Genomic DNA, 21,322 nt, shown 5'->3' on the forward strand with positions numbered 1-21,322 from the left:
GTTAGTTTCTTTACTCTCCTTGACTCTTTCATCTCCAACAAAGTCTATAACACAAAGTGGTACTAATCATCTCCATAGGTATTTCCACATTATGTACTAAGCAGATTTTTTTTTGTCTGTGCACAGCCAAATGCTTCTTCAATTGTTTAAGGAATAAGTCTATTCTTTAAATTGGAACCAGTTGTTCTTTTGCAACTATAACCATATAGAAATGCAAAGATACTTTTACCAAGCTAGAAGTGATTAAGGTATTAAATTATAACTTGGGACATTTAGGTTCAAGTCCATCTCTAGCCATGGAAGCTTGTCGAGTGATTCTGGGACAGTTACTATTGCTCAATCAAAACTACTGCAAAGAGTGTTTGTGGGAAAATCTGGAGTAGGAAGTGCCATATAAGTTATCTTGAGCTCCTGCAGGAAAGGTGGGACATAAATCTAACAAAAGCAAACAGAACTATGGAAATACTAGATGATTCTTAGATATTAAACTACACCTATTAGTTACACAATTCTTCTACAACAAGAGCAAATACAACAGAGCGATCTAAGCAACCATTTTAATTCTGCTTGGTTTGATTTGTTTTACTGAACAACATGATAGTTGGCCAGTCAGGCAAAGGCCATCTCTCCATTTCTCCAGTTGCTTGATTATAGAACAATTGGAGCTGTTACTATTATTCTTACTGGACTGGCTATTATATTTTTATAGCAGATTTACATGCACATGAGACACACGCACACACTTGTCCTCTTTCATTTTGTAAATAAGGTATGGAATAACAAGTAGAGCAGAAAAAGATGGAGAGGGACCCAGAAAGACAGAAACAGTTTTACAAAATAAAACTGAAACTATAATCTCAGAACTAGTTAACTTGCATATTTTTACATATGTAATATATATGGGTATTAAGACACTTCAGAAATACTGAACAGGCATAATATGAGGGCAATTCGGAAATAAACCTCCGTTTGGTTATCAATGTCAGACATTGGCAGATACAGAACTTTTATTATACACATTAGAAAACTACAATATTACGTTACTTTTTGACATAATCGCCATTCAAATTGAGGCACTTGTCGTAACGTCTTACAAGATTTGAAATTCCTTAGTAGTAGTCGCTTGGTGCCAAATCTGGGCTATGGGGGTGGGGTGATCAAAAACATCCCAACGGAACTGCTTCAAAAATTCTTGGGTGCGTCTAGCGGTGTGCGAGTGAGCATTATCATGAACCAACACCACATCGGAAGTGGTGCCATAAAAAATCCCGCCAAATGTGAAGATGCCAAAGGAGTACTGCTAGTGAAGTTCTTGGAGCGTGGTTCAACCATCAATTCAGAAGTCTACTGTGAAACGTTACAAAAATTGAGACGAGCCATCCATAACAAGCGTTGGGGCATGCTGACTTCCAGTGTGGTGTTGGTTCACGATAATGCTTGCCCACATACTGTTAGACGCACCCAAGAACTTTTGAAGCAGTTCCGTTGGAATGTTTTTGATCACGCCACCCCCTCGTAAATACTAACAGCTAATATATACTATCTGTAGAAGCATCTCTTTCCACATTGGAATACATTAAAATTCTAATACTGTGTTTCATTCAAGCTGAAATGTCTTTCTTTGATTAGTTTTGATTTCAGAGGGCTTATTATATACACCAGACAACTTATTAGTAACATTAGAATTACAAAGTCAACAGTTAAAATATGCTGACCTTTTGAAGATGATACAGATCTGTTTTCTTCTGAAGCTCTTCCAGTGAGGATATGGATTTTTCTTGATCACCGCTAGCTTCTGTGATTTGTATAAGAAAAAGAAGCAAGTATAATCATCTTCCATAAAGGATCCACAGAGAAAAGAAGAAGCTCTATGCACTAGGTCAGGGGTAGGCAACCTTGGCTCTTTTATGACTCGTGGACTTCAACTCTCAGAATTCCTGAGCCAGCTGGCTCAGGAATTCTGGGAGTTGAAGTCCACGAGTCATAAAAGAGCCAAGGTTGCCTACCCCTGCACTAGGTGAAAAACAGGTGGGATTTGGTTGGACTTCTACACCCATATTTAGCAATCCCCCATAGACTTTCAGAGGCCTGGGAGATCTTCCATTGAAGGTGACATTGGAGATGGCAATTGAAATTAAAAAATGCCATGGGATCTAGGATTTAGTAGGTAATTTCGTGCACATAAATACAAATCAAGATCAAATCCAGCATGTTTTGAAAAAAAAAATTGTTATTTTCTACCCCTCCTCTCCTCTGGCTTCCTACATTCAAACATAATAAGATTAAGGATTTATTCCAAAAAAAAAAAAAAGAGAGAGATATAAAATGAAGCAACACCGTGAAATCCCTCTGCAATACTTAATCCCGTATTAAACCTTGCCGGGCAGATTCTCAGACATTACAAAATTCAGTTCAAATGCCTTCCAGGCAGCTTTAGTTATTGTTTTTAACATACACAGAGACTTCTTCCATATGCGCACATTCAAATAATCTGCCCAGTTTAAGACAGTAGAGTCTAACTGAACTAACATAAAACACAAATACAATGCTCAAAAACATCTCTCTGATATATGTGTGCAAGATTTTTCTCTATTTCTAATGTTTTGTCCCCTTAGATACTCATATTTGTAATTTTATCTATCTATACAACTGAACCTGAAACCATTTTTGAAACAATCGAATTTAAAAAATAAAATAAAATAAATCCATGTATTTATTGACTGCCTAATTCTTGTACTCTTTCCCAAATCTTTATTTCTTACAACCCAGAAGAAGCCATTCTTCTGGGATATGCAATACTATAACGGGCAGAAAAGAGGCAATGAGGAATCTATAAGCTTATCTCTAGCTTCTGAACTGGCCAAATGAAAAAAATGGGATAAGATTTTCAAAGGAAGGAGGAAAAGGCAAGGAAGGTTGTGGGTGCCTTTTCAGTTTATCTCCATTTTCAGTTGATCTCCCAACACACTAGCACAGCAAGGGAAACCTGAGTTTGGAAATCCCCACATTAGTTTTACTGTGTGAGATGAAATTAACACCCCATGCAATTCCGTTAAATATACCAAGATATAACGGTAGTCACAGAATTACATAGAATCGGATCGATGTAGGCCTTGAATCTATTTTCCCCTTCCCCCCCCCCCACTATGCACTTGAACCCAAATAAGACATCATCCAACAAACATTTACTCGGTCTTTTTCTGAAGATGCTCAGTAGAGACCACTGCTTCCCTGTAACTGGTTCCACTGATGAACTGCTGTTACTGTTACGAAATATTTCCATACCTATAACTACAACCTGCCTTTTAATTTCAACCAATTGTTGATTATTTGTCTTTCTTCAGCTTCTAATCTGGCATTTAAAACGTTTCAGTTTTGCGGAGTAAGTTTTGATGCTGAGTCGACCAATAACAGCAAAAACAATGCAACAATTTAGCTAAAAGCCACTGTGATCCTCAAGAAATGTCACTTTAAAATGCAATCCATTATATTGCAATACATCCATTATTGTTTCGGTTCTCAAACTAATGGGCTACATTCGACATTAACAAGTGGACTTTTTTTTTACTACCTGGAAGCCTAAAAAATCTTAAGGGACCAGCCAATGTATTCCTTATTTGTTCTCATAAAGTCAGGCATTTCTTTTTATAATGAAGAGTATTTTCTATACCTCTTCAGTGAGTATGGCTGCAGAAAATAACAATGGAATCAGAATATCTAACAAAACTTCAATACCTTCAAGATTTTTAAGTAGATGGACATATTCCTCCAATTTTTCTAAAGCCTTTCTAAGACACTTTGCAGAAGACGATATAAGAATGTCCACACATTTTTCAAGAGTAGCCACCAACTCATCCTTGGCCAACATCCTAAAAAAAGAAACCAAGAATATGAAGAATTTACTATAGAAAAAAAAGTATAGTGAGACAAGTGTAGGCAAATGTACAGCAAAAGATAGTCTTCCTCAAACTGAGCTTGATGACTGGTGACTGCACAACATAACCATGACACTATCTCAGCAATAGGGAAATAATCAGCCATTTTCTTCCATTTTCTTTTCAACTTCTCAATCTTGGCTACCTTCCTGGAATTTCCTAATGGCATCTGATTCAAATAATAACCAAATCTAACCTTGCTTAGCATTTCAAGATCAGCCTAGGCTAGGTGCTGCTATCTAACAAATGTACAATACGAGACAGTGTTTTGTACAGTGTATTTGCCTACCTTCTCAAAAGATAAAACTCATATTTAGCATATCTACACAACAAAACAAAAGTTCGATAAATCCCAATAAATACTATAAAGGCAAAACAAAAAGCAGGTTAACTTTTTAACAGATGCAGTGTGAACACAAAATTTGGCTTTGCTTGACTTTCCTCCGAGTTGGACTCAGAAGCCCATCTTAGATTATCTGGGAGAAGTATGAGCCAGACAAGCACACGGAGAGGGTCTTTATCATTGCGAGTTCTGCCACTTGTATTTTAGACCCATGTCCTTTTCTGATTTGTCAAGGCCTCCCAGAAGGTTGATTCGGTCCAAGCAGTAGTTAATATGTTTTTATGAGAATGGTTCTGTTTTCCTTGAATGAAGTATATGCCCCTTTCTCAAGAAGTCATTCTTGGACCCAACTTCGTTGGACAACTTTTGTCCAGTCTCCAGGATCATCCACTCTACAAGTCTTTTTATCCAGGCCCTGGATGAAGTAGATTATCTGGACTTTTTTCAGTCAAGATTCAGACTAGGTTATAGTAGACATTAGGCACACTTGTGGATGATCTTAGAAGGGTTTGGGATGGTGATACGTCCATCCTGGCTCTCTCAGCAGTTTTTGATGTCATCAACCATAGCAACCTTCTGGAGCAATTCCCAGGGTTACAAGCAGAAGGGAAGGGTACTATTTTGCAATAGTTCTCTTCCTTCTTCTACGGTTGATTCCAGTCAGTGTTACATTATAGGAGGGAATGTAAATATGTACTGATGCAAAAATAAGTGAAAGCAACATTATCTCAAGGGTACCTTCATAGAATGCATTTATTTGTAGAACTTTGACAGTGTAATTTTAAAAGTCTTATCCAAATGAAATGTAGACATGGAATGTATCAGAACATATTTGAAGTGCTTGTGACATCAGTACAACTTAAGTTATTCCCTTTTCATCGTTTAAAAAAATGAGGGGCAAAAGAAAGACACCCTAAAAAGTTTTTCATCTGGATTCACCCTTCCTTTCTTCCCGCTGCCTCCAGATTGTCAGGGTTTGCCAGGATAGAATGTAAGTAATTACATAACATCAAAATGAAATAAATGTTTTAAATCCATACATAGAAAGCTTTAGAAATACTGTACACATCCAGAGGTGTGTAAGTGAAATCATGTTTGAACAGTTAGGTTAGGTTTTGCTGAAGTTTCTGTTTTCTACAATCCCCTGCACAGGATCTCCAGGCTACATCTGACAATCAGGAAAACCTTGAAAAGACAAAATTGGGTTGTATTCTACTGCACTGAAAAAAAATTGGGAGCAGCTGCTTTTTCTTTTCCTCTCTACTTTCCATTCTTTCCCCCCTTTTTCCTTTCCTTAAGTTTCTATTCATATTTTATATTATAATGAGCTCTAATAAAATATATAAATTAAAGAAAGAAATATTAATTGGAGGGCCTCAATTGGTGCTGAAATTAGAAAATTGGAAAACTGAAAAAGGGGCCATTGCAGAAGCATAAATATTTTTCTCTTTGTGCAAAATACTCCTGGATCCAAGCCACAGTATTTCAGATCTTCTTATTCATGCTTGAATGAAATCTCTACTTAATTGCACTTCTAGATAATCTTTAGAAAAATATATATTGGGCAAAAAAGTCCCCGTGCATATGATTATGATATAATTAGCATAATCCAAAATGAAAATAATTGGGAGGAAAGAAGCATTACCCAAATTCCATAACCAATTCCTGAAATTACATTTGCCTATCCCAGGGGGTAGGCAACCTTGGCTCTTTTATGACTTGTGGATGGCTGGCTCAGGAATTCAGGGAGTTGAAGTCCACGAGTCATAAAAGAGCCAAGGTTGCCTACCCCTGGCCTATCCCATCCATCCAACCATTCATCCGTCTATCCATCCATCCATTTTACACAGCCACCCATCTGACAAGTATTACTCTCATCTCAGCATTACCATCTTATCCTATCCAGTATGCCTCCCTGTCTTTGAGAGCACACAAATTAACCCATCTCAATATTAGTTATAGAAATAAAGTCTAACAGGGCAGAACATATTTCTGGACTTATATACACGCATATGCCATAGGACAGCCTGAGTGGTATACTAATTACTGTATTAGGCCTGGATCGTGATGGTTCCAAGTTTAAATTTCTACATTTTTATTTTAATCAGCTAATGGCTTAACTGAATTCCAAGAGTTGTTCCACTGAGTCCTTGGAGAAAGTACTGAAGGATACAAATTTAAGCAGACCCATGGATTGAATAGTTTCATCCAAAGATCAAGCAGCCTGAATGGAAAAAGTAGAATCGGGCTATGCAATCCAGCTGGCAATCCCATTAAAAAGGACAAACATTAAAAACACTTATTTTATATTTTTTAAAAAATGACCAGTTGCCAAAACGAAACAAACAAACAACCCATCCCTTTCAAACCACTATTCCTCTGGCAACACATTTCCAACCCCAGGTTCTTCTTAAATAGCCCATGAAGACTTTTACTATGTCTTGAATACAAAAAAGAAACAGAAAGAAAGCTACCTCACCAGCTGCATGGCAGACTCGTATTCCTCTCTTTCCCATACGCTTTTTTCCAAACATGCACAATACAGCTCTCTGATCTGTAAAACAGGAAATGTTTTAGAAATATCAAATTAATGAAATGTTCATTTTTACCAATTTGTTACTGACAATAAAAGCTTTATAAAATTGTAAGGCTTCGCTGATCTCAGATATGGAAAACAACTCCTACCCTATCCAGGAATGTTAGTTCAATAAGAATAAAGAAAGTACATACAATTAATGTGGACAGATTCACACTGTAAAAATAAACTGCTTTCACTGCCTTATAATAAATGTGTTTTTTTATTATCTCTTTCCCACCCTGAGGTATATTTTTCAGTATTCGGTGCTCAGAAGAAGCCAGGACAATTTGACTCAACCTAATTATTTCAATGTCAAAAGGGCTATAAAATACTTTCAAGGCCCTTTTGTCTTTGAATGTATTGAGTGGTCTGGCAGTAAAAAAGAGTTAGTGTTGTTTTATCTTACTGCAGTGCAGGCTAAATAAAGAAAAAGCAATACCACTGAAAACCAAACTCAAGATTTTGAAATATTACACATACGTAAAGAGCACATACTTGTTTGCCTAATGGGTACTTTGGAAGAGAAGATGTGAAAGCATGAAGACACCGCAAAATTGGGAAATAATTTTCATGGTAACTATAGAGATCTTTTAGCAATATTTGTGTTGTTTCCTAAAAATAAAAAGGAAGGGTCTGATTAGTCATTTACTCATTACAAATCTATTTTACAAATTGCATTGCTATTCTATATTCCACCCAGAAGTAAATTCAATTCAGTTGAATGGGATTTATTCCCAGACACATGAGCAAGCAGATGGCACTCCACTCTGCCAGACAGGATCTGAAGCACGTCTCCTGCTGGATCTCATATGATGGATACAAACAATTATGGAGAGACAGACAACTATCAGCAACTCCTCAAAGCAGTGGTACCTTTTAGGGGGGGATCATGACACTCCCCCCCTTTACAGCTACAGTGGAATTCCAGGAAAACGTGTGTTTGGTTGAAGGAGATGCTTACATACAGCAAGGCAGCCCTTTCCCATTAAATCTATAATAGCTAAATTGAATTATTCTATTTGAAAAAATCCCAAATTATTTTAATTTCTCCACTGCTAATGGAGTCATAAGAAAATTATAAACATTCCATATACATTAACAATATATTGTAATTTTGTTGAGTTTAATGATGCATTTTCATTTCATTTTAAAGTAGCAGAGCAAAAATTGTGTCTCTGGTACCTTATAAGCTGAAAGATAAGCATTTTCTCCCCAGGATGAGTAGGTCTCCTAGTTTTTTTTAATAAATTAAATAAATTAAAAAGATGTGCAGAATGTGCATATGTGCAGAATCAAGTCCTAAATGTCTTGCAGTTTATAGGGAATAATAGATTACAATAATCTTTGGAAGAACCAGAAGACTCAGTGTTATTAAAACAGGACAATAAAAAGTACAGTAATTCACAGAAGAGGCAAGTGTTTGGTAGAAGCTAGACATCTGTTTGTTCCAGTAAACATAAACAGATATTATTCTATCCCATACCTTTCATTTTGCCACTCTGCAGATTTAAGGAGAAAATCCATCTGTACATCAGTTTCCTTAAATTTAGTAAAGAGATAATTTTGTTCTATGATGGACTACTAATGCTGAACTGCTGCGTTTCTTTTTTGGGGGACAGAGGAAGAACAGGTTTTTTTTTTAAATTAAACTCAACTGTTGTAATAATACTGAAATAAATTGGACAATTTCCAGAGAAGGAAGATTTAACACTGTTTTGGGAAAGTCTTATCTAACAGGTTTTTTCCCCATCTAATAGAAAAATATAGCATTAAAACACTGGCGCTTTTACTGCTTTATTGCTGTACTGTTTATCCACAGGTGAATAATTTTTCTACGTCAATACGAACTGAAGCCTCCATAAAATAAGAATTTTTTTTCAGAAACAGTGCTTCATTTTTATGAAAAAAGAGCAAAATCTTTATGCATATTAAACCTAAAGCTGTGAGAACATTTTTCATCAGACTGGGTCAAATACAGACATATCAGAGAGAGAGAGAGAGAGAGAGAGAGAGATTTGTAAAATCACATCTTTATTTTACTAGTTCTTGTCAATTCATCTTTCAATAATCTCTTATTTCATTAATATTCAAAACCTATCTCATCATTATATATTTTCTATATTTGAACATTTAGCTTCAGAAAATTCAGTGGGACTTGCTTCTAAATAAACATGCTGAGTTATTTGGCTGCAAATATACAATGCTTTCTAGTGGGCAGGTTGCACTAATTGAATCCATTTTTAACACAACATTTCAAGTTTTGGCATGTCAATGATCAATAAGTTTACACATTCCCCTCTTCCTCCTACATCCCAGTTCATTGAGGTTCTTCTTCCTTAGTGCAAACAATAGGCTGTCATCACATCTAACCAGCAAGCCAATTTGTCAATAAGTCCTGGGGACAGCAGTATGCAAGAACAAAGATCATGCAGTTTGGCACTGCAACTCAGTGAGTACATTTAGATTTAACATTAATTCACTATTATTTTAATGATAGTAGGGGATTCAGTGTCTACGATTACATAGGAAAGCTATGACTTAGTTAATTGTACCTTGTGAATGGCTATTAATTGGGTTTATATTACATGGTAAGTAGTAAATCATGGTTTACAAATGTAATGGTTGGGTTCACATATCGCAAAAAGACATAAAACAGGCAAACCTACATTGTGGCGTAGCTTGATGAGTAAACCTAATCAAGACATGTGCATCATGCTAAATGTATTTTCCTTTACAATGGTTGCTAAACAAGTACACATTGTACTGTATTAAGCCAAAACCAAAACAATCCATGTTTGGCTTAGTATGATTTATGAAGCAGCTAGTTTAGTTAACTGTTTTAAATCGAAGCACCATGTTTGTCTTAAAATGCTGTTAGCTAACTTAATAGGGAATAAAAAAATAGGCACACACTGAATAATGCAGGGACACTGCAGAAATGAATTTATATGACCTATCATTCACAGTGACTGTTTTCAGCAATTTAAAATATAGATTTTAAACAGCTTCATCAGTAGTGGCTGCCTCTGAAGGCCAGATATAAAGTTGATTTATGTTTTGCCTTTTGAAGTTCCTGTATCCCAGCCTCTCTTTGAATCCCATGTTAATTTAATTTTCTAGCTGTTATTGAAATGTGTCCCCTGTTTTGGAATAATTATCATAGCAAGTAAATTATAGTAGTCAGATTATGCTCACCAACCTGCTGTTCGGTTTTTAAATTTTAAAGAACACAGCATATGAAATCTTTTCATTTTTCACAGTTAAAATTAAGAGGAAAACAGAATGCAGCATTCAGTTACGGTCCCAGAATCCATACAATATCCCTGCACATTTCCCTTAAGTCTCAAAATCACAAATGGGCAAATTCTTCTCTTTGGATATGCTGAAGTTAATTTCCCATCAGCCCTGGCATGGGTGGTAAGTGGCAAAGTTAGGGTTCATTATGTCAGGAGATTTGCTGATAAATATTCTAGGCCAGTGGTGGCGAACCTATGGCACGGGTGCCAGAGGCAGCACTCAGAGCCCTCTCTGTGGGCACGCGCGCCGTCACCCCAGTCCTAGGCCTTCAGCTGGGTTTTATAAAACCTTTTCGCTTTAGGCCTCCACCGCCGTGTGCAAAAAAAAAAAAGATTCAATCAATCAATTTCAACTTCTCGCGGGAAAAAAAAAAGATCTTGCAAAGTTGGAATTGATTGATTGAACTTTTTAGTCCCACACAGTCTGTCGTTACCACCGCAGCCACACCCACCCAATGGGCCACACCCACCCAGCACTCGACGATGCATAAGTGGGTTTTGGGTTGCAGTTTGGGCACTCGGTCTCTAAAAGGTTCGCCATCACTGTTCTAGGCTGTTTCTCTTTTCAGTCCCTTACTTTAGAATTCTTTTCTACAAGATGTTTTTTCTAGAAAGCATGGCAAAAATTTAAAACTTTCATTATAGTAGTATATTTTCCTTCTTTTTTTTTAACAGATCCGTTTTTGGAAGTATCTTTTTCTTTCTTTTTAGACTAAGTGAAATGTACTTATTCCTAATAACTAATTAAAATTAATTATGCTTGAAAGAGCAGATTTAAAAGTTCAAGAGTTAGTGTAGAGGGTGCATAGTCTCCCTCTAATAAAAATACAATTTCATAATGTATCATTTTCCATTTTATAGGAATTCTGAGTGGCAAACCTGATGCTTCCACTTAATTCTCACAATGGAGCAGATCTCGAAGACGTGAGGAATGAAATGAAGGCACACTTACATAAATGAAATTCTGGATGTTATACAGAAGTATTGCTTAACTGAAATAAGAAACATTGTAGCATTTTTTTTAGTCCTAGACTTTACCTTTAAACATTCGTCATCTGTCAGCAATGCAGCCTGCTTCTCTACTTCCTGGCTTTCGACAAACCTGAACAGAGGAAAAGGAAAAGCTAATTTTCAATTCCTTAATAATAACTCCTTAATAATAATTCTGATCTGAATCATATGATGAGGAAAAGAAGGGGCTTAGACATGAGAAATCAGGGACATTCCTATCCTTCTGAACTTCTGACTACAAATGTACTGGGAGAATTTCTTTGTGGAGGGTTTCAACTCAATTCCCAAAATCAATATTTCTTGTGCCAGTTTCTCCCAGCCACATCATTCAAAAGTTTCAGATGCTCCAGAATACAGCAACACATATAGAATTGGGTTCTCCCAAGTGACATCACAATTGTACGTGCCAACTTCTCGTAGGCTTCCAAATGCAATTCAAGGTCCTAATTATCACCCTTAAAGCCTTAAAGAGCACAAAGTCACATTTCAGAGCCCTGAAAACTCATCTGTTCCATGCGGCCGGCCTGGCGTAGTTTTGATTGGGTTTTGTTAGGGGTTTTATATTTTAGAGCAGGCTTTTATGTAATATTTACTGTGATTTTTATTATTGCCTGTTCACCGCCCTGAGTCCCGTAAGGGAGATAGGGCGGTATATAAATTTAAATAATAAATAAATAAATAAATTTCCACCAGATTTGACAGGATGGGCATGTTCTGGGTCCATCTTATGGAACAGCATCATCTAGCAGGGCCGAGGAAACATGGCTCTCTATTGTGGCAGCTGTCCTATATAACAACCTGTTCCGAGATCCAGAAGGATCTGACCTTGATGGCCTTCTGGAGGATGATGAAGACATGTTTTTTTCCCAAGGCACAGGTGTCAAACTCGCCGCATCACGTGATGCGTCGTGATGTATCGTGACTTTTTTTTGCATTGCCGGAGCTGAGGTGGGCACGACCTCTGCATGATGCAACCGGCCCGTGGGCCACCAGTTTGACACCCCTGCTCTAAGCATTATAGCCTGGATGTTAGCAGAAACAGAATGTGTCTTTTTGTGTGTGTTGATTACTGTGATTACACTGTACCTCAGATATTGTATTATGATTGTCTTTAAAGCTATAGTTTGTCTTGGTTTATGTTGGTTTTATAATGTTTTTACATATACAGTATTTTGTTGTTAGTTGACCAGAATTATTCATTTAAGATGAGTGGCCGTATATATTTTTAAATAAATAAATAAAATAATATGAAGAATATTATATAGATTTGCACATATGTGCAATTTAGGGAATGTATTTGCCTATATCATTCACTTTAAATTGTAATGCTTTATTTTCTCTTAAATCAAAAAGATTTAAGAAATGGCAAAATAATTAAATGTAATGACAAGAAGTTTAGATAGTTATTTACCTTCTAAAAGATGGTAATCTTCGAATATTTTCAAACTGATTATGTGATAAAAGTTGTACTCTTTTCTCAGATTCTTGCACTTCACAACATAGCACACTGAGAGGGTGTGAATAAAAATGTTCCAACAGTGACAGCTGTAAGAACAAGGAAGTCAAATTGTAAAGTGAAAATTTGGAAGAACACTGATCAAAACAATTCAAATATTATTATAGTTTTTAGAAAAATAAATCCATTCTCCTGAACTGTTATTCTGAAGCTGAAACAATATGCATTTTAATATAGTTGTAAATCAGACAGCAGGATAAACATGGCTTGCCTCCAGAAGTAGTGGGTGCTCCAACATTGGAGGTTTTTAAGAAGAGATTGGACAACCATTTGTCTGAAATGGTATAGGGTTTCCTGCCTGAGCAGGGGTTGGACTAGAAGACCTCCAAGTCCTTTCTGTAATTCTGTTAATATGCACACATATACATTAATTCAATCAGTTATCAGAAAAGTTGGACAGCAAAATTATAATATAGCATATAATACGATAATAATATATAATAACAAACTGATTTAAAATTGTATGTAAAATTCTAACACCATAACATGCAACTTAACTTACTCTGGACATATTTATTCTTTTTTATAGCAGATTTAATTCTGTAGCAATTTGTCCTTTAATACAGTGACCCAGCATGTGGGTACATTATATGCAAAATTAGGCATATGGTCTGATAAGAGGAAAACAAGATAAAACTTATCTAATCATCTTGGCAAATATTCAAATACGCAACAGATGAGAGAACGACAGCTACCATGTTAATAAGGGTAATACAACAAAACGTTAGGGGGTTTCTATACAATTTGAATTGCAAATTGCAGACAAGTTCTAGCAAAAGGAATTTGGGCTACCTGATCGCTGAGGTAGGCAGAACATGACATTAAAATAGACACTGCTGAGCTAGGGATGTAAGTGTGACTAGCACTAGCACTAGCATAGACATGTCAAACACAAGGCCCGGGGGCCGGATGTGGCCCGTGAAGTGGTTTCATGTGGCCTGCGAAGCCATCCTGGAAACAGTGAGGAACGGCCCCCTCTGCCTTGGCCCTGGCCCTGGCCAGCGGGAGCCAATGTACAATTTTGTGGTGGCCATCTATGCTGAAACGCATTCAGTCTTAGCTCCATAAGCCCTCCCCCCCGCATGGCCAGAGAGGAACAGTGAGGCTCCTCCAGTGGACCATGCCTTGGCACTTGCCCCGGTCCCACCCCCTTCTGCCAGAGACCCTCAGATCTGTCCCACTCTTGCCCAGGCCCCCATAGGCACCCTTGACGCGAACAATGTAGACCTGGCCATGCCTACCCTGGCCACACCCACCCATCCCCCTGAGGGCAACTGCAATGCTGATACGGCCCTCAATGAAATTGAGTTTGACACCCCTGCACTAGTAATACTCAGACGTATATATTGCTTCATAGTGCTTTACAGCCCTCTCTAAGCAGTTTAGAGACTCAGCGTATTGCCCCCAACAATCTGGATCCTCATTTTACCAACCTTGAAAAGATGGAAGGCTGAGTCAACCTTGAGCCAGTCAGAATCGAACTTCTGGCAGTGGAATGCAGAATTAGCCTGCAATACTGCATCCTAACCACTGTGTCTTAATATCTACATGGTTCCAATCTTTTGTGTATGCACACGTACTTGCACTTTTGAGTCAGTGATGACTCTTGGCAACACTATTCCTTATCATATTCTTGGTAAGATTTTCTAAATGGCTTGCCATTGCCCTCTTCTTAGGGCTAAGAGAGAGACTGGTCCAAGGTCACCAGTTGACTTCCTGCCTAAGGCAGGACTAGAATTTCTGGTCTCCCAGTTTCTAAGCTAGTACCTTAACCACTGCACCAAACTGGCTGTTGAGTTCCTATCTAGGATACTCTAAATGCCCACTGATATGTGAAATTAAACTAAGTTCCTTTTATTGTTTAATATATAGTATTTGGATCTTAATTATTTGAAAGGCTTGTTTGTATTGTAAGGAGATTAGCAGGTCAAGAGGAAAGCCAAGAGAAGCAAGATTTGGTTTAGCTTTTTTTTTTTTTTTAATACGACTAGATACCAGGAAGACTAAAATTAACCCCAAACTAAAGGGATCAATTCTGTTGGAAAAGGTGGCATTTTGTGTGGCAGGATCCTTTGATTAATGAGACATCATTGTCAATTAGCGTCATAACTTTTCACTGTGTCAGATACAAGGTCTTTTGCTTTTCATTCTTCATGCCAACTCTCTAGCGTTATGCAACTAATTCTACCAATTATCACTTCTTTATTAGGAATATTCAACATTCAAACCCATTCAGAGTTTTATTCTGCCAGTAAGAATATTCCAAACTCAGAATGATTCTTCTGATATAAACGGTGTGATGCAATCGATTCTTTCCTCCTTCTGCAGCCCTTGGCATCTGTTTTTCCACTATCCTCCAAGTCTTAGGAAAGTGAAGAAGAAAAGAAATTTCCAAGACTCACTGGATGCCCACACTCACCCAAACTGAAAAATTCTACTATATCAAAACTTTTTCTGCTGATGGACATTTATGCCGGACCCAATCTTTAAACTAACATTTTTCAAGATGAATTTTATATACTGATAGGCCTCGGGTTACAAGGGCAATTGGGATCGGAATTTCCATAATCGAGCAATGTGGTCAAAAAGCTTGTCAACCCGAAGAAAAGCCTTTCTTTCTCTTGTCTTGACTCTGGAGTCCATCTTGTCTAATAGCAGAACAGGCTGCTGCTCTTTTCAGTTTCCCCTGACCTCTTTTCTGACCTCTATTTCTGTATCTTCCTTCTTCTGATAAAATCCACGGGTGACATACCTTGTCCCATGTCCCTGAAATAGCAGTGCAATCCTTTGCCTCCGACTTGCCTTCCCAGTGCCCAAAGTTAAAGATGGGAAGACTCTTTTCCACACTAGCAAAAGGATAGTCTAAGCCAGTGGTGGCGAACCTATGGCATGCGTGCCAGAGGTGGCACTCAGAGCCCTCTCTGTGAGCACACGTGCCATGCCCCAGAGATGGCAACTGTCCCTCTTCAACCAGCCACCCGCTAACTTGAGGTCCCATGTGGCCGGGTGCATCCCAGCACGGCTGGTTTTCCTCCCCCCCCCGTCCTGTCCCTCCTGGCTCACATGCTCTCCTTTTCCCAGGCACAACCTACTGCATCGCCTCCTCAGCTTCTCTGAACTGCTGGCGGTGGGCTGCGGAGCCCCAGAGTGCGCCGGTCGAGGGGCCGGCAGGCTGCTGACGGACACTGTCAGCCCTCATGCGCTTGCTGGCCTCTGTGTGCAGGGGCCGATGGTGTCAGGCAGCAGCCGCCCTGGCCCCTGCCTCGCCTTGTGACAATGGCACCTCCACCCTGCCTTGCCTCGCCTCACCCCACAGGACAAGCCTCCTGCCCACCGCCCCACCTGCCAGAGACCCCCTGGATCTCCCCCAACCCTGCCCGTCTCCCACAGGCATCCCTCCCCACGAGCAACATCGAGGTGACCCCACCCACCTTGGCCACACCCACCCAGTCTGCCATGACCACCATAGCCACGCCCACCTGGCACCCAGCAATAAATAAGTGGGTTTTGGGTTGCAGTTTTGGCACTCGGTCTCTAAAAGGTTCGCCATCACTGGTCTAAGCCATCACACCTGTCACCCTGACTCCTAAAATACAATCTAACATTTCACCAATTGTTTGTAAATAGGGACAACATTCCTATGACTGAATATAAAGAAAAATATCTAAAGATTAAAAACCGGACGTCACGGACAAGTACTTTACCACATACTATTTTCTTTCATATTACTTTTTAATGTGTAGGAAAATTTCTTGTATGCAGGAATATTTAGTAAATCTCTAATCCATACACAGCGTCATCATTCATAGTGAAAACTAGACACAAAATTTACCATCACTCAGAATTCCAAAGTTAATGCAACTACTTTTACTAACACTTACCTGAAATCCTTTGACAAAATTGTGAACCGAGAAATCATGGTACAAAAATATATTTGTTAACACCTGCAGAACCTTCTCACTAATTTTGAATGGAAACTGACTGGTCAGAAGTATCTGATAGAGAGAAAAAAATAAAACATTAATAAATGATGTATTTCTGAAATAAGATGGTTAATTATTTCTACAATTGGAATTCTCTAAGTTTCTCTAGGGTTTCTCTAAATGAGAAACCCTATAATGGCAAATGTTCTTTTAAATTCAACAATATTAGTGCTTTTGTATGAACTGAGCAACTGATTTTTTTTTAAAGAACAGAGAATGGGATTGAGAAAATGGAGGTCTAGTTGGCTTGATAGAATTAAAACCCAAGCCTGTGCACCCCACACCTCCAAAATTTGCTTGAGGGCCAAGGAGAAAAAGGATCACTCATGTTTAGTTCTGCTAGTGGAATTAATTGTTGTAGAGAACATATGCATAGGATTTTGATCTGAAATCTACAGTGGTAATTATAATAAAAAGTATAGTACAGGTAGTCCTTGTTTAATGACCAGTCTTTTAGCATCCATTCAAAGATATAACAGACCTCCCCCAAGCTGCTATGATCTGATTTTGAAGTTATGTCTGCAATTTCACCACACACACCCAGTCACATGATCACATTTTGGGCACTTGGCAACCAGCTTGCATTTATGGCTGTTTGTAGAGTCCCATAGTCACATTGCTGCACTTTTGGGGATTTTTGCCAATTTTCAGTATTTACTTCTGGTTTCCAGCAAAAAAAACTCCCATTGGTGAAAACAGGCTCACTTAACACCGGGGTGTTTGGTTAACAATTTTGGCATTCGCTTAACGACCGCTGCAAAAAAAGGTAGCAAATTTGGGCATGGGCATGCAGTGGCCTGTTTAATAACTGCCACAATTTACAATAATTCCGGGCTCAATTTACAATAATTCCGGGCTCAATTCCGGGCTCAAATAATAGGTGGAGAAGAACCTTTACAACTTAAGAAAACTGATCTTTTAAAATCGTTTTTTGAACAATGAACAGCTATGAACATTTTGGTTTTTATTAAGCATTTGCATAGAATATACAACACCTTTTCTTAAAGCATTACCTTATCTATCACTTTAGTTAAATGTTCTTTGGAAGAAAGAGATTGGAAGAGTTCTATACATAACAAAGAGGACACTGAGTGAGGAAGCAGCTTATGGATGACCATTGGAGATGTAGCAATTCCAAAAATAAGGACCAGTGGAAATTCACGTATACAATGACTACGGTAAAAATAAACAATTGGGAAAAATTAATGTGTAAGAGAATCAGATGGCCTTTGACTTCTTCCATATATTTCAAGTTCACAGAATTTATCAACAGTGTTGTACTAATACAAACAAGCGACCACCTTGATTCCAAAAACTAAAAAGAGACTTGCACTTTATATGTAGAGTAGACATTCCGTTTTCCTGATTATCATAAATTAAGGTGATCTATTAATGTGATATATACAAAACAGAAATGCAGTTTGTACAGTTCCTTGCAGTCCCAGTCAGAAATTAGAAACAGAAACTTTACAAGTCCTTAGTTGGCTATCATATTATACTACAATAATCAGCTGTGTTTAATCTAAAATCTGGTCTAGTTCAATTGCATATTTGAATACTAAGACTTAATGTAATTTATAAAACAGGAGACTGAATGCTGTGATCCGTATCTAAATCACATGATCTCCATGTCTGCTAATTTTAATAATTTGTCCATCTTCCTCTATTAAGATTAACAACATACTCTGCAGCACATAGCAAATTTTTGGCTTGTGAGATCTTAACTGGGATGCCTGGATATTTTCAAGAATGTGTTTAATACTGTAAAATGACAAAAGGCATATCCAATATCTATTTTTGCACTGTTATGGAATTATGATATGATATGCAAGACTCCAACCAAATTACAAAATTCTGAATTTCATTTTTTATTAATGCTGAGCAAATTTATCTCTGGATTAAATTTGCTCAGAGGCCAGCTAACAAATGTTTGCAAGCCTAACAGTTGAATTGTAAAAAAAGAAAAAGAAAAAAAGAACTGGACTGTAAATATGACTCCATAAGACATATGCATTTTTCTATAAAACCGTCCCTATAAAGTAAATTTCATAGGCAAAGCTAATTAACTCCAGTCAACATCTGTACTTACTGCAAGCAATAAAGAAAAAGCAAATATAAATCCAATTAGTAATTTATTTCCTGTAGAAAAATGAACATGGACCAGAATAGCTTCAATTTTAAATTTGTTATCTTACCTGCTCATAATTATGAACTCCTGCAGAACTTTGGTTGTGAAACTTTCCATATCCTTGAAAATAATTACAACTGGAGGAGATTCCCAGTGTCTGGATGAAAATGTTCTCTTCTTACATGGAGATTCAGTTTCAGTTTTCTGCAAATCATATTGCATATATTGAAACAATGAATTGGGGGGAAAAATACATTCTCTAGACCAGGGGTAGTCAACCTTGGCTCTTTTATTACTCATGGACTTCAATTCCCAGCTTAGCTGGCTCAGGAATTCTGGGAGCTTAAGTCCACAAGTCATAAAAGAGCCAAGGTTGCCTACCCCTGCTCTAGACCATGATCTAAATTGTGGAATCCAAACAGGTACCACCACATTTTCCAACAAAAAACAAAAAAAAATTGGGATATAAATGTAGTAAGTAAATAAAAAAAGCAAAATAACGTATCCCATTTTCCTGAAATATTTATTTATTAAAATATGTTTAACTCCCATTCCATTTTAGTAGTAAAAATATCCAATATTAGAGGTGGGCAATAAAATAAATAAATGAGAGTGCCATACAATCTAAAATATACAGTATATGATCCAAAAACATTGTTCTTCAGACATGTCTTGCAATGATGGGTGATCCCAACTCCAAAATGCTTATACTTGTCTCGCCTACTGAGAGCAACAGATGAAACATAAAAAAATATCATAAAAATCCGAAAGGTAAAAAGCAATGTCTTTCATTTACAATTTACACATTGCTAGAGTATATAAAGGCAAAAATATTGCTATCTCTCATCATATACTTATTTCTGTTATATCCCATCTTTGGGAGCTGAAAGTGGCAAACATTACACTGCCCTCTACTTTTCTTCACAATAATCCTATAAATTAATTTGGACTAAAACTGATTCCCTATGAAGAAAGATTGAAAAAACTGGGAATGTTCAGCCTTTAGAAGACTGTGGGATGGGGATTTCAGACAGAACTCTTTGAATAATAAAAAGAATGTCCCCCAGAAAAAATCAGTATCTCTGGTCCAACATTCCAGAATGTGGAATGTGGAATAAAGTCTTAAATAACAGGAAGGCAGATTCTGATTGCGTTTTTTATTTTATTAAAAAAGGCTTCAAGCAATAAGACAGTGGACCAATTATTCATACAGGTTATAACTTCCCATTTACTGGATGTGGAGGTTGGATAACCATCTGTTGCAATATTTTAATTTGGATTCATGTATTGAAATTGTGGTTGGACTTGATTTCCTAAATTATCACTTCAAACTCTGTAATCCTAGGATGCAAAATATCTATGATTCAAAAAAGTAATAAGTACCACGATATACTTCTTATCATATTTGGGTTCATCCATCATTAATAAAACATTCAAAATTAAATATTTTCTTTCCAAGATTTACATGGAATATAGAAGTATATAAAAAAATTCTATCCAACATAATATATTTGTCTTTTTACATCTTAGAAGTCCCTATTTTTTTAAAAAAGCTATTTAATCACTTTGATAGTACACAAGTTCTGAAATACCAATAAAAGTTTGAAAAGAATAGCACTATGCGAACTAATAATTTTGAAACTTACTTGGATTACATTCTTATACCAATCGGTAAGCGATGCTACAGAGCAGCGTACCCTTTGGGACGAAATCTTGGGACATTCTTCTTCTTCAGACGAATCCACTTCTACGTCACAGCCCATGAGCTGTATAATCAACTTTTGTAGCAGCTGCTTTATTCCTTCCCAGTTCAAAAAAATATACAAAGACAAAATTGAAAAGGCAATGAAAATGTGCAATGTTTGAGTTATTCTAAAACAAAAATTAGAATTATATTTTTCTAGCTCTTTCACATAATTGATCGTTGTTTAATTTGGGATCCTCCAACATAAACAAATCCAAATTCTACATCAAACCAACTAAAAACTTTATATGAAAAGGAAACCTAATTATACAATGTAAATCATTTACGGTAAGCAAATTTGCTCAATATCTTTATGGTAGTTTACAGCAATATCAAGGGGAAAAAATCTCAGCTTCCATTGGTTGCTGAAAGGCACCATGCATATGCCCATTCACAGTTCAGAAGTAGCTTTTCCCCTTGAAATTTGAAGCAGTGCACATCCAAACAGTTTTATAGAAGTACTTACCATGTTGCTGAAATCATTATGGTAAAAGTTTCCCCAATATATTACAATGTTTACCTGGACATTCTTTGGCCTTCAGTGACACCACAAAAGGAGTGACCTCATCTCGAAGAACCTCAGAGAGACTTTTAATTGTTAGTTCATGGTCTGTAACATTTACACCTAGGAGAAAGAGCAGCCAAAACTGTATCATTCCTCTTTATGGATAGCTAAAACCAACAGAGAAAATTGCAAAGTCTATTTGCAATTCAAAACAAATACAAACACATCCAATATTAGTGGAGGAGGTAGCGCTCAATGAAATTTTAATTGCAGGACCATTTTC

The 21,322-nt window shown here is 37.2% G+C and overlaps 1 protein-coding gene across 1 annotated transcript in view; it reads right to left on the reverse strand.

Annotated features, from left to right (window-relative positions):
- ORC3 (origin recognition complex subunit 3) overlaps positions 1 to 21,322 on the reverse strand; it is a gene marked incomplete in the record, with an annotated part of 40,949 nt that overhangs the window by 8,684 nt on the left and 10,943 nt on the right. The window contains 12 exon segments of the mRNA XM_015812849.1: positions 1 to 44; positions 1,716 to 1,795; positions 3,736 to 3,869; positions 6,753 to 6,832; positions 7,352 to 7,468; positions 11,191 to 11,254; positions 12,575 to 12,708; positions 16,561 to 16,674; positions 17,676 to 17,835; positions 18,858 to 18,994; positions 20,437 to 20,591; positions 21,055 to 21,159. Of these exon segments, the coding sequence (XP_015668335.1) occupies positions 1 to 44; positions 1,716 to 1,795; positions 3,736 to 3,869; positions 6,753 to 6,832; positions 7,352 to 7,468; positions 11,191 to 11,254; positions 12,575 to 12,708; positions 16,561 to 16,674; positions 17,676 to 17,835; positions 18,858 to 18,994; positions 20,437 to 20,591; positions 21,055 to 21,159 (1,324 nt within the window).

The sequence above is a fragment of the Protobothrops mucrosquamatus genome, unplaced genomic scaffold (genome assembly GCF_001527695.2).
Source record: "Protobothrops mucrosquamatus isolate PMUCROS unplaced genomic scaffold, P.Mucros_1.0 scaffold114, whole genome shotgun sequence".
Taxonomy (NCBI): domain Eukaryota; kingdom Metazoa; phylum Chordata; class Lepidosauria; order Squamata; family Viperidae; genus Protobothrops; species Protobothrops mucrosquamatus.